Here is a 12,724-nt window from a genome sequence, read left to right on the forward strand (position 1 = left end):
CTAGAGGGCTGCACAATAGCAGAGCATTTTTACACCTCAATGACCAAAACATTTTTTCCTGCTTTTTTGCAGTGTATCGAAATGCACACTGAAGACGTTGGAGTGAAATTACCCCACAGGTGTCAGTGAACGCAATAATAACCCGCAGAGTTGGTGTCAGTGAGTGCAATAATAACTCCCAACATTGGTGTCAATGGATGCAATAATAATCCTCAACACTGGTGTCAGTGGACACAAAAATAGCCCCCAACACTGGTATCAGTACTGTTAAAGTGGTTGTAAACCCTTACAAACCACTTTGACCTACAGGTAAGCCTAGATTAAGGCTTACCTGTAGGTCCAAGAAATATCTCCTAAACCTATACGGTTTAGGTGATATTTGCCCGAAGACAGGCACCTTTGTGGCACCACTGAGCGCGGCATTTCCAACAACAGAGCTGCCGCGCGTGTCGGCTCCCGTGCGCATGCGCGGGAGTGACGTCATTGCAGCTTCGCCCAATGACAGCGGCGGAGCTGCGAGACCCCATCGAGAAGATGGATGCGCCGGACTACAGGGCACAGCGGTGACATCGCTGGCTCCTGTGTCAGGTAAGTGACACATAATGGGCTACTATGCGATGCATAGTAGTCCATTATGCTTTGCCTTTGCAGGGAATGAAAGAGGAAGTAAACTCACCAGGGTTTACTTCCTCTTTAAACAATCTTTATTTATAGGAGATAGGGTATTACAGCTTGATATACAGTAAAAGAATGAAAAAAATGAAAATAAACAGAGAGGATAAACATTTGCTGCAGGTAATGCTGATACGTAATACTCCAGTCGTTCCTTTTTCGTTTTTCACTTGTAGTGGGAACAAGAACATGAATAGTCAACAGTCATAAATTAACTTCGTACTGATCAGGTTATTAAGAGAGTATTTACCAGGTGACGGGTCAGCACGGTAGGTCAACTGATTGTTGGGCTGAGTAATCCCAGTCCGCAGTCTAGTTCGTGCAGTATAGGACTGGTCTGTCCTCTTGTAAGGGGTTCTCACGCGTGATACGCTTGGTCAGCTTTAACGTTCAAGGTAACTCACGTGGGGCCGACGGCTTCCTAGACGACCGCGTGCTGGGGGAAGGGGGGGCAGTCCTGCATAATAGCGGCACCAAAGTGCCATTTTACTTCCTCTTTAAACCTTCCCCTACATTGGTGGTCAGTGGCATTGAAAAGTAACCCACACCCCCCTGCATTTGTGGTCATGGCAAAAAAATTAACCCCCCCCATCAACATTTCCTGCATTGGTGATCATTGCGGTGAAAGTTAGCTCACTCCATCTCCCCCCCCTCATATAGGTGGTCATGGCAATGAGAGTGTTACCTCCCCAATCCTTCCGTTCCTGTATTGTTGGGTATGGCAATGAACGTGTTAACCCTTCTACCCTCCCCCCCATATTGCTGGTCATGGCAGTGAAAATGTTGACTTTCTCCATCTGCCTCGCCTCATTAATCACTTACCTACTTGCTCCTGCACTGCTCTCTCTCCCAGACACGGGGCTATACTTATTATTCCTACTGTGGGTGGAATAACTTCACGCACAGTAGAGCCTCTCTTTTATTGCCAGATGCTGAAACACAGACATCGTTCTAGCGTCCAAAACCATTCGCCTCAACACTGTATGATGCCCCCAAATAGCCCAAGTGTTGATTGCATTTCTGTGGTATAACTTGGCTTCTCTGTCTGTTTGGGCCTTTAGTTAGTTTAGGCCTTTAGATAGACTGCTCCCTTCTTTTTCATGTTCCCTCAGTAAGCTTCTAGCCTACATGGCATAAGGATGGGAAAATAAGTGTCTCTTTACACTTCAAATGACCAGTAAACATCACATGTACTGTATTTTAGGAAGTAAAACTAATTTGGATTAGCGTGTGTCTTATTGCTGTCTGTGGATGGTGCTTATTCAGCAGGTTACCATACTATTCGGACAGACTGAGGTCTAAAGGAGGTATATCAATGCATAAGGCCTCAAGCAATGCCCTGTGTTAAAAACATGACTGGAGATGGTTCCTTCAGGGCAGTACATTGGCGTCAAAAGGGTTAAGCAATGGCTAAGGGGTGGGTTGGTGAGGGGGTATAAATTTGGTGGCAGATTATTGGTGGGGAAAAGTAAAATGGAGGATACTTCTGCATCATGTCAAATCATGTGAATTACTGGTCCCTCAGTCTGTACAATTCTCACGAAGAAACAAGTCCCCACCCTCCATCTCTTTTTTGCTGTACTTTGTTGCTGTACTGTGTTGTTATGATTTAAAAAAAAAAAAAAAAAACTAACTAAAATAAGTAATGACAACAAAAAAATAGACTTGGGCTTTGTGTTGCATTCTTTTTTGGATACTGTTGTAGTTAAATCCTGGCTGCAATATTTACTATTGGTTTACGTAATTTAAGTTAGAATTGTGAATACCTCTAAATGGGATTTTTAAGGCAATTTTTAAAAATAATAAATACAATTATATTCAAAAAATAGAAATTTATTGATACAAAATTTTAAACATGATTAAAAAGATTCCCAAAGGGGAAAACCAAACAGAGAAACACATGTACATGTATCATAATCATGCAAATTGAATCACAAGTGGTATCGCCCCACTACATGTAAATATACCATCCATTCAAATTACAGATGATGATGAGTAGTGGGAATATCCAATGCGTCTCGACTTATGTATGAATTATATTCTTCTTCAGGGACTGATACCACTCATATCAAATATATTATTGGAGGGAGCATTCCTTCAAAACCGATGAATATCTTTAAAGTCTGCAAAAAATACGCCTTTCAACACATAGATGGACCACTGGACTAATCCCATAAGGGCTCCAAAAAACAGAAACAGAGGGGAGACCCAAATTTTCCAATAAGTAAATCTCATAGACGTTCAGCCACAAGGTCTGAACAGTAAGAAAAACTCAATCCAGGTAAGTTGTAAGGGGTTGAGCAGCCCCCCCGTGGGAGAAGACGCCGGGCTTCACTACAATGTACACCAACGCAATAGTGGGAAGAGGAATGGCGCCAATGTGGTCCCTGGCATCTTCTTTATATCTCACCATGTGGCCCGCCAGTAATTTAAGTTTGCAGCGAATCAGTTTATGTGTCACAGCTGGCGGTTATCCCTTTTGCGAGCTGGGCTGGCAGGTGGCTGATGGATTTGGTTAAATTGGGAGCAGGAAACCCTTAGTTAGCCCCTGAGCCCAACCTGGATGGCTGGGGGCTGAATTGGCTCCTAATAAGTAAGGAAGGTTGAGATACGCCACTCAGCACTGCTAAAGGGATCTGGTGTTGGATATATATGTTTACTGATTTGATGGCTCATTTAACCTCCCTGGCGGTATGATTCAGTCTGGAATTAGGTGCTGAAAGCGGTACAATTATTTTGCATGGAAATCTGGCGTTTTATTTTGTAGTCCTGTAATTCTTAGGAATAACGCTCTTAAATCTGTTCAAACCAGAGTCTAGCAGACATCCCGGGTATGATAAAGTTTATAATATAATAAAGAATAATAAAAAATATTCAATAATGTAATCAAATCCTAAAACACTGAAAAAGGGACACTTTTTGATTGCTATGGACAATCTCCAAATTTCAGGCAGAAAAAAACAGTATTTATAATATAAAAGTGCATGCAGGGCATTGCACAGACCACTAGGGACAAAGGGGGTGTGTATTTTTTAATACAGCACTGTAATCTGTAAGATTACAGTGCTGTGTGTGTTTTGTGTACTTTTACTTTTTTGAATTTGCCGCCGTTCTCCGCTCCCGTGCGCCGTAACGCCGCAGGGAACGGAGCTCGGCGGCATTCGGCACTGTGAATCGAGCGCAGGACGGCTCGATCACACAGCGCGGGGGACATCGCTGGATCCAGGGGACAAGGTGAGTAACTCTCCCTGTGTCCTCCCCTGCATCGAGCGAAGCGATCCCGAGTCTGGCTCGGGGTTACCGCTCCTGTAATTAAAATCTCAACCCGAGCCAGACTCGGGATTACCGCTAGGGGGGTTAAAGTTGTCAAGCTGTGGCCGATACCCAAGTAAAAAAAGTATCGACCCATTTGAAGAATTTTGTTGTCCGCGTGATTATTTAGATTAATCTTAAGGAGAAGTGAACAGTGGACCAGTCATGCACACTGGTTTCTTGTAAAGGCTGTTTATCCTGACAGGATACCGTAAACGTTATAAACTCACCTAAGCTGCATTTTTTCAAACCAGTTTAGGAGAGTTTAGCAGTTTAGCAGCGTTTGGTGTTTGGGTGTTTTTTTTTTATTACATTGGCCAGAATTTTCATTTATTCTGGCCATCAAGGCCTCATGTACACTGCTGCTGGTAAATGGATGTTTAGGAGCAGTTGGGCATTTTTTTTCAGCTGCCCCTGATTCCTCCTCTATGTTATCTTATTAGTACATGTGGCAGTAAGAAATTGGAAACATCTGAATGCCTGTCATATCTCTACCTAAGGTTTCTTATACATTGTCCATACATTGGTTGTAAAAGGTTACTGAAATTAACAAAATGAAGGATCTGGTGGCCATGGAGAGAGGCCTTCGAGAAAAAATCCTCAAAAAGTGGTTTTACTGGCATGACTTTACTTTCTTTGCTGAGTATTTATACCTGTTGGGTTAAATTGACATCCTGTGGCAATTGGAAGTTGCCTTACTGGTCTGCCATACTGTCTGCCTCCCCCCCAAAATTGTAAAAAAATAAATATACAAATTTATTTGAAAAAAAAACAACAAATAATAATAATAAAAATAAAAACTACTGACACTGTCCACTGCCCTACTGATACCAATTTCTGCCCTACTGACACTGTCAGTATATATACACAATCACGCACATGTGTTTGAGCTTTGGGGTGCACGCCCTAATGCAATAGGCTGTACACACCTATGCTTTACATGTACTATCCATTTGATGCCTTTAAGGGACTATAGGTTGAAGCTCACTGTGCATATGTATTCCTTATTGCTGAACCCTTGTATGGACATGACGCTATCTCTGTATATGTATATGCTATGTGTTCTCTGTATTGTTACCTTGTGCTGAAAATAAAGTACTGAAAAAGAAAGTATTGAAGGTAAAAATACATTCATAACAAACATGCAGGACACAACAGTAGTTTTGTATGTTCACCTGATTGTGGGTCGAAGTTGGCTCTTGGCGGTCACATAGAAGCATTGTTCATCCTGCACTGTCTCCCCATCACTGAGAACTGCAGCAGCTTGGACAGTGAATACGGCATTAGGGGGTGGCAGGTAGGCAGCAGGAATCACAATCTTATTTGAGGTGGGGTCAATTATATTCTGTTTTAAACATGCAAACCATCCCGACCAGCAAGATCCTGCAGGTACAAAGAAATGGACTCAGTCTAGGATCCTTGTCAAGTATTTTGACCCATTTAGTAGTTTAAAAATAAATACTCTGAGAAGTTATACCCACTTACCACATGACCAAGTGATATTATCAGTAATGTTGCTCCATACTTGCAAACTAATATTGGAAAATGGGTTGACAAGTCTGCGGGGCTCTATCTGCATTGCCCAATTCTTTTTAATGAATTCCTGTAAGAGATTGTGAGAAGCATCATAGTAGCAGCACTCTGATATATGTGGAGGATTTTGCAGCTTGCCTTAGTTTTCAAGGCCTATGGTCCTTCTAGACTTTAGGATTTGCGCTCTACTAGAATTGCTAGCACTGACCACAGCAGGGGTAGGTGTGATGCATAAGATCTTTATAATATGGATATCGACTATATGGCTATTCCCAGATTTAAGGAGAAGTAGGATCTTTGGTTGTTACAGGATCTGTTGTTTATCTTTACCTATAGCAAAAAAAAACAGTACTCAATGTGCACCCCAAAATAATACCACAACAGACACAAAATTTATAGAGGCTGATATACCTATGTCTGGAGGACTGGCAAGCATGGCACAATGGGGAACTTCTCCCAAGGCTCTAGGCACCAGATGTTAGTGGGTTTCAGGCTGTTTGACACCCAAGAGTTGGTACCACCAGTGAGTGGTTATTTTTAAGCAGCCTAGTTGTCCTGGATGGGGCAGTTAGGTTACTGTCTACTGCCCTCTGAGCTACCAAAGCAGTTCTTTTTCACCATTAACTGTTTCCCTAATAAGCACAAGTGTAAATCCCACCACTTATTTGCCACTTAAACCCAATTAACTAAACAAAAATATGTTTCATATAAAGTATGCATGTCTAGGGATGCTGTTAGAAATCTTAAGACCCCGAACAGCCTACATGACAGCTCCCTCCCTCAAACATGTGGGGGCAGGTTTACAGCACCAAACACAGACTGTGCGTATTTGGGCTGCTTACCCACACCTGCATACCTGTCAAATTAGGACCTAAAGTAACAGGTGGCTCTAGCTGCATGAACAAACCACCCATTCACATGGCCAGAGTACCAAGAGATTGAAGACATCGATTCCTCAATCCCTTTTTCTGCAGTGCTGCAAGAGGGGTGCACAGGGGGATTGGAGCGTCAGAAAGAGAGGGTCTGATTGTGGAAGGGGGTGAACATAATAGCAGGGGGACACAATTACTGGAACCAAGTGGGAAGGGAGAGGAGGAGAAGATAGTTGCAATGAAGGGGGAGTCACGGGGGATCGGTTCCAGTATTTGCTCCCCATCCTGATGGTCTAGTGAACTGCCAGATAGATCTTCTCATTAGGAAACGTGTCTAGGTTTGATTAGGTGGAACAAACCTCCCCCACTTGTGCATTCAGGATCACTGAGATTCTACTGTAAATTGCTGATTGTCACTGAGAATAATCTATACTGTAAGGCTAAGTTCACACCATTGCAAATTGGATGCGGATTCCCCGCATCCAAATCGCAATAGCAGATGATTTTGACCAGCTCGCTATGGAGCCGGTTCACATATTTCCACTGCGGCTCCAGTGCAAATTTGCACAGGAGCCCTGTGCGTCCTTTGGTCCATTTCAGGTCCGAATTCAGCCTAAAATTCGGGCTGAAAATGGACCTGAAACGGTAAACCAGGATGCACCGGACCCCTGATGGGAGTCACATGTGGCAATGGTGTGAACTGTGAACCCAACCTCAAGCAGTATTAAACCAGGAAGCAAACCTTTATTAAAATCGCTGCTTACCAATTCTTTTTTAGACAAATTTGTTTTCTTTTTTAGACTTTTATTCTTTTAGTTTCACCTAGTGATCCTGCCTGTATGTCTGTTGTTTTTTCAACAGAACAAGCTGTCCTACAAATGTAGCAGTTCTAGGGTCGACACAAACCATTTAACTGCTTATAAAGTGTTAGCTAGAGTTCGGATTTACTTTGTTAGTGTATCTAATTCTGTACATCTAGTTCTACCCCCCCCCCCCCCCCCCCACACCACCACAGACTGAAAATACTTCTGTCCAAAGGTACTTCCTGTTCTTCATCCAGAGTGTAGGAAGTCTAATACAGGAGGTGTGTTACTAACTGGATCACCAGCTAAAAAAGGAGGGGAAAAGCCTTAAAAAGGAAAACGAATGTAGCCACCACATCTAGTGATTGGTCAGCTGCAATATATTATAGTTTTGATTTTGGGTTTAATATCACTTTTACTGGTCCATGGGATTTTTGGAGTACATGTAAGTAGACTTCACATCTAATGCCCACTTCTGAATGACAATGTCAGTTGTAGGAACCTTGAGCTGCTGAATATCAATTGTGGTCACCAAATTGTAGGGAACATCTCTCCAAGAAGGATTCAGACAGCAATAAAAGGAACATATTTAGTAGTACAGGGAAATATTAGAAGCCCTGTCAGGTTGTATTGCTGTCTGTGCCTCTGAATATTTTTCACTTAACTTTCTGTGTGGACAGCAGGTGAAAGCAAATGCCCCCAACAAGTGTATAGACATTGTAGATACAAATCTAGATAAAGGTTCTAAGCCTTCCCAGCTATACACAACACCAACATTTTTTATAATGTAAGATGAGGATGGGTAAGGCTGGGTTCACACCGCTGCGGGGGGAGAACCGGATGTGATTCGCACAGCAAATCACATCCGATCTCCGTAGCATGGGGGTTCACACCATGCGATCCGATTCCTGTGCGAGTCGGCAGATCGCACTGCGATATGCCGACGGATCTGGGGGTGTCATTAACATAACATTGACACCCCCAGCCGTCCGACTAGGGCAGTGTGAACTGCCGGCGGGAGGTATGCGATGCGGGAAAACGCCGCGGATTCGCGGCGTTCCCGCATCGCAGCAATGTGAACCTAGCCTAATAGATGAAACTGCTGACCTTGATCTCTTTTTCTCTATGTCTATCTTGTGTCCCTGAAAAACAAAAAGGATAACTATTACATTAGTTCCAAATAAATTCATAACACATACGCACTGATGGCGTCCAAAAGCGGAGATGATAGCCAAGAGGTTATACTAAAGCATAGCTCCCAACTGTCCCTCATTTTGAGGGGCTGTTCCCGATTTGGAGCAATGTCCCTCTTCCCTCATTCCTCCTCATTTGTACCTCATTTTGGTCTGATCTATATAGATGTATATAAAATGCACTTTTTATCTATCAAAAAGTGTTTTCCAACACTAAACCTTTCATCTGATTTCTAAATTGCTGCATTTGTAAATTCTAAAAGCCAATATAAAGGAATAGTAGTGGTAAAAAAAAAGCACTTGTGGGTTGAACCAATCTTTTATTTTTTTGTACAATTCTCCTTTAAGGGGGCGTGACAAGGGGTGTGTCCTATGCCTGCATACTTTTGCTGATAGGTGTCCCTCATTCCCATCTCAAAAAGTTAGGAGGTATGCTAAAGAATACACACAACGTCGATCAAAATTGCATTTGTGGCCTTTTGCTTGCTGTTATGTGCATTCTTCAATAAAACCTCATCTCTTATGAGTGTGGCTGCAAGCAGTTTCTATACAATACAGATTGGATTCATACTTAAAAATATACATAGTTATATAAGTATAACTAACTTTTACCTAGCAGACATTATTCTAAGATACCATTTTGAATGTTGTTATTACCTTCATGTAGAGTAGAGTTGGTTATTACGGTAATGTGTCCAATGTCCAAACTTGCATTAGAAACTAAATTTTCAGCTATGATTGTAACCGTATATGTACCTGTAATTACAAGCAATAAATAAGATAACCATGCAATCATTTCTAACTAATGTAGTATAAATAGTGGTGTATGGGTTAGCCTTTTGCAGTGTCTTTATGAGAAAACACAAATACATGCACTCAGGAGTAGACAAGCGGACAAGTAGATGTAATTCATTTCGTTATAAAAATTTTCATTATTCAGAGCTTTGGATGTATCTGAATCTCCAGATCACAATAGTAATGAATTTCGACAAACTCAAAAATAAATTCTAACAAAAACAACAAATTCATTTGTTTTCATTCAATTTATTTGGATCCAATAGTTTGAGGCATCTGAAATAATGTACTGACCTAAGGAATGGTCTGAATTGATTTGGATCTATTTGTTTTTATTCTAGTGAGCACAGCGTGAATTATAAAATATGCCCTACATAATACATATAAATGGAAACATACTGCAATAAATAGTTACAGTAAGCTATACAAGTGAAACAAGATGATTTCTACTCATGGTGTTTGGATTGGATGGAGGTGGATCCATCAGAATCTTCGAATCATAACATAACGAAGGGATCTAAACCTTCTGAAATAACTTCTGAAAAATACAAATCGATTCGGAATAACAAATATACAAAACAAATCCAAGTTTACAAAATTAGTTCCGAAAACAAATAATTTTAACATAAAGATTATGATGAAACAAAATTATTAACTAATTAAACACATTTTTCTGTCGTGCACATCTCTACTCAGAACGTGAATAATCTACCAAGGCTCAACTGATGTCAAAAGGTTTTTTTTGTTTTGGACAAAACAACAAAAAATAGAACTTCTGTCAGGTTTTAATGTCTGAGACTGAGATGTTCTCTTATGTCCTGATCTGTCTGGAACCCGTCACCTGGACAAAAAGGGTGCAGAAATCCCCCAAAGAAGACATAAAAAAGTAATCAAACTATGACCATTTCTGTTTTGAACACTACTGAAGTGTTTTTTGTTTTTTTTTGCAGTGCTTTCTCTTTGAATTCTCCTCACTTATTTTTCTGGCTGACACCCATGAAACTTACAAGAGGTGAGGGCAAGTCTTCTCAGCAGCGACACAAACAACAATAAGAACTTGAGAGCAGTTTTAACACTTAAATACAGTATCAAAATTGTATGAAATAAAATAAAATTTTGGCTAAAGTTAGACTTTAGTGCCTATCACACTTGTCTATTTTCCTGAAGTAAAGTGCATAAACTGAGCCCTAAAAGTTTTCCAATAAGCTGATGTGATTGTTTGTTGCCTGCTGTAGGCATTGTGCAAAAATGAATCTTCAAATTTCACATCAAAATTAAATCTCAATCTTCTTTGGCGGTGTCCAAAGTTGCACCGCTTTTGGACTAGCATAGTAAACACCATCAACAATGCTTTTTAAGTAACAGTCCCTCTTGACCCTAAACCATGCTTATTGGATGAGGTGATAATGGACAAATATGTCAGAGAGGTGGTGTCCAGAGAGCTGTTCCAAGCTTGAAAGCTGATCTTGCAACATTGGATCTCTCAAATCTCTCCAAATTTAGAGATGTGGTTAGCCAATATGGGATTCATTTTGAGATATGAGGCATCCCGACCCGGTTCAATAAGATCTGGGGATGCTGGCTAGCTACCCCTGGCTTGGCTCCATTAGACCTAATTCTTGATAGGATATTGACTTAACATCGAAACTCAACCACTCAGTGCGTCCTCACCCTCGGAGAGAGTTTAATTTAAAGTACTGGGGAAGAGATATGATTAAAATGTCTTCCTAAACCATGTCTGGGGATGCATACACGGTGAAATATAACGACTAATGACATCTCAGGTTCAATCTGTTTTATAAACCTGCTTTGGCTATGTACAAGAACATTATTCTACTTTGTATTCTGTGAAAGTATTGTATAAATGTAACACTTCGGAATGTGCATTGTTTATTTTAATGTTAAAAGTTGTTAATAAACTTTATTCTGATTTAAAAAAAAAAAAAGAAATCTCAGCTATGTATATGGAAGGAGAATCTCGGCTGGCTGCCAGTCCTCACACAATGCGGTACAGGTGCATTGACTTACTGTGGTGGGGTGCCATTCAAAATAATGGCAAACCACTGCGCAGAAGCACTTAACAAGCGTGTCAGCAGCAAAATAGCTTGAGCGTGCCTTTACAGCTCTTTTAACACTTGTTTAGAATATGTAAATACTATAGTCTGGGGAACACAGGTTCACATTAAAGCTGAAATCCAGACTAGATCACAAGTTAACTTTTCAATGTGTCTCCATATTGCAAGGGTTAAATGCTTGTTTTACCTAGTGAATGATGAATAAGGTGAATTTACCTTATTCCTTGATCCCCCAGCAGCCTCTGTTGTCCAACGCTTTTGGGATATGGACGGTCCCTCAGCGCCTTCAAGTACAATGCAAGGCCACTGGTCCTCCATGATATTGTTAGACAGCTATTGCCTACAACTACAAACTTTCTGGGGAAAAAACCCATTCACTGATTAGGCAAGTCACAGGCCTGAACCTCCCTTATTCTCCAGAAATCTTTTTACTACATGTTGAAACAGATGGTATTAATCTTCCACCTAAACATTTGGCCAGACACTTGATAAATGCAGCACGAGTTTTGATCCTCAGACTTTGGAGATCATCTACGGTTCCTCCTCTGAAGGAGTGTGTACTGTAGAACATGTAGGTCATATTCATGACATGGAATACATTATGCACTACAAACTAGACAGACTAACTCAATTCAATAACACATGGCAGGCATGGGAATACTTCCAATCCAATTCCAATATAGTACCCTTGATTGATTTTGTTAGGATACACAATAGCTATGTGGCTTCTATTTTCTAATGTTAATCTAAGTGTAATACTCCCACCGGAGACACCTCCAAGTGTTCAAAAAACTCCCAACTCAAAAAATATAAAAAATTTATATAAAAAAAATAAAATTATAACTAAAAAAAAAGATAATAAAAAATAGTCCTCAAATGCAATGGTCCTTAATCTTACATCCGGATCATCCCACTGTTATATGGATCCAGTTCAATTTCTGAATTACAATCCAATGTTGAATCAAAGCCCAAAACCTTCTGTATTCATGTGCCACCGGTAAAAACGAATCGTACCACCACCAGCTTGTAGAATGGCCACTCACCAGACTTCACCGTCACAATATGCCTTCGGTTCATTCAATGAATAACCACTCCTTAATACGCTCTCCCGTTAGCAATTCCTGGGTTATTGTATATTCATAAAAAGGTAAATGAAACCAACATAATGTAAAACCATTTCACCTTTAATTATAAAACTTAAAAAACATATTGCACTCACATCTCAATGTGTCCTCTAGCCGACACTAAGCTTATCCAGCCATATGTAAACAGCGTAGAATCGGGCAAGCCAATGATGTTCCGCGGGTGGTTCCTTCCTCCCTCCACTCGGCCAACCTGTCTCTGGCTCCTCTTATTGCACCTATTGTTGCCACAGCCTCTACGCGTTTCGCAGCACCCTCTGCGTCGTTGGAGGTCACGCATTGTGTTTTTCTTTTTCTGTTCCCTCTTTCTCTTTATCCCCCTTTGTT

The 12,724-nt window shown here is 40.9% G+C and overlaps 1 protein-coding gene across 1 annotated transcript in view; it reads right to left on the bottom strand.

Moving 5' to 3' along the window:
• Positions 1 to 12,724, bottom strand: part of LOC143930570 (polycystin-1-like protein 2) — a 189,505-nt gene that overhangs the window by 147,274 nt on the left and 29,507 nt on the right. The window contains exons 8-11 of the mRNA XM_077455002.1: positions 9,043 to 9,141; positions 8,300 to 8,334; positions 5,470 to 5,587; positions 5,160 to 5,367 (exon numbers count right to left, since the gene is read on the bottom strand). Coding sequence (XP_077311128.1) covers positions 5,160 to 5,367; positions 5,470 to 5,587; positions 8,300 to 8,334; positions 9,043 to 9,141 — 460 coding nt within the window. The remainder of the gene's footprint in view (positions 1 to 5,159; positions 5,368 to 5,469; positions 5,588 to 8,299; positions 8,335 to 9,042; positions 9,142 to 12,724) is intronic.

Source organism: Lithobates pipiens, unplaced genomic scaffold, assembly GCF_037356315.1.
Source record: "Lithobates pipiens isolate NorthernLeopardFrog02 unplaced genomic scaffold, aLitPip1_a1.2 Scaffold_10, whole genome shotgun sequence".
Classification (NCBI taxonomy): Eukaryota; Metazoa; Chordata; class Amphibia; order Anura; family Ranidae; genus Lithobates; species Lithobates pipiens.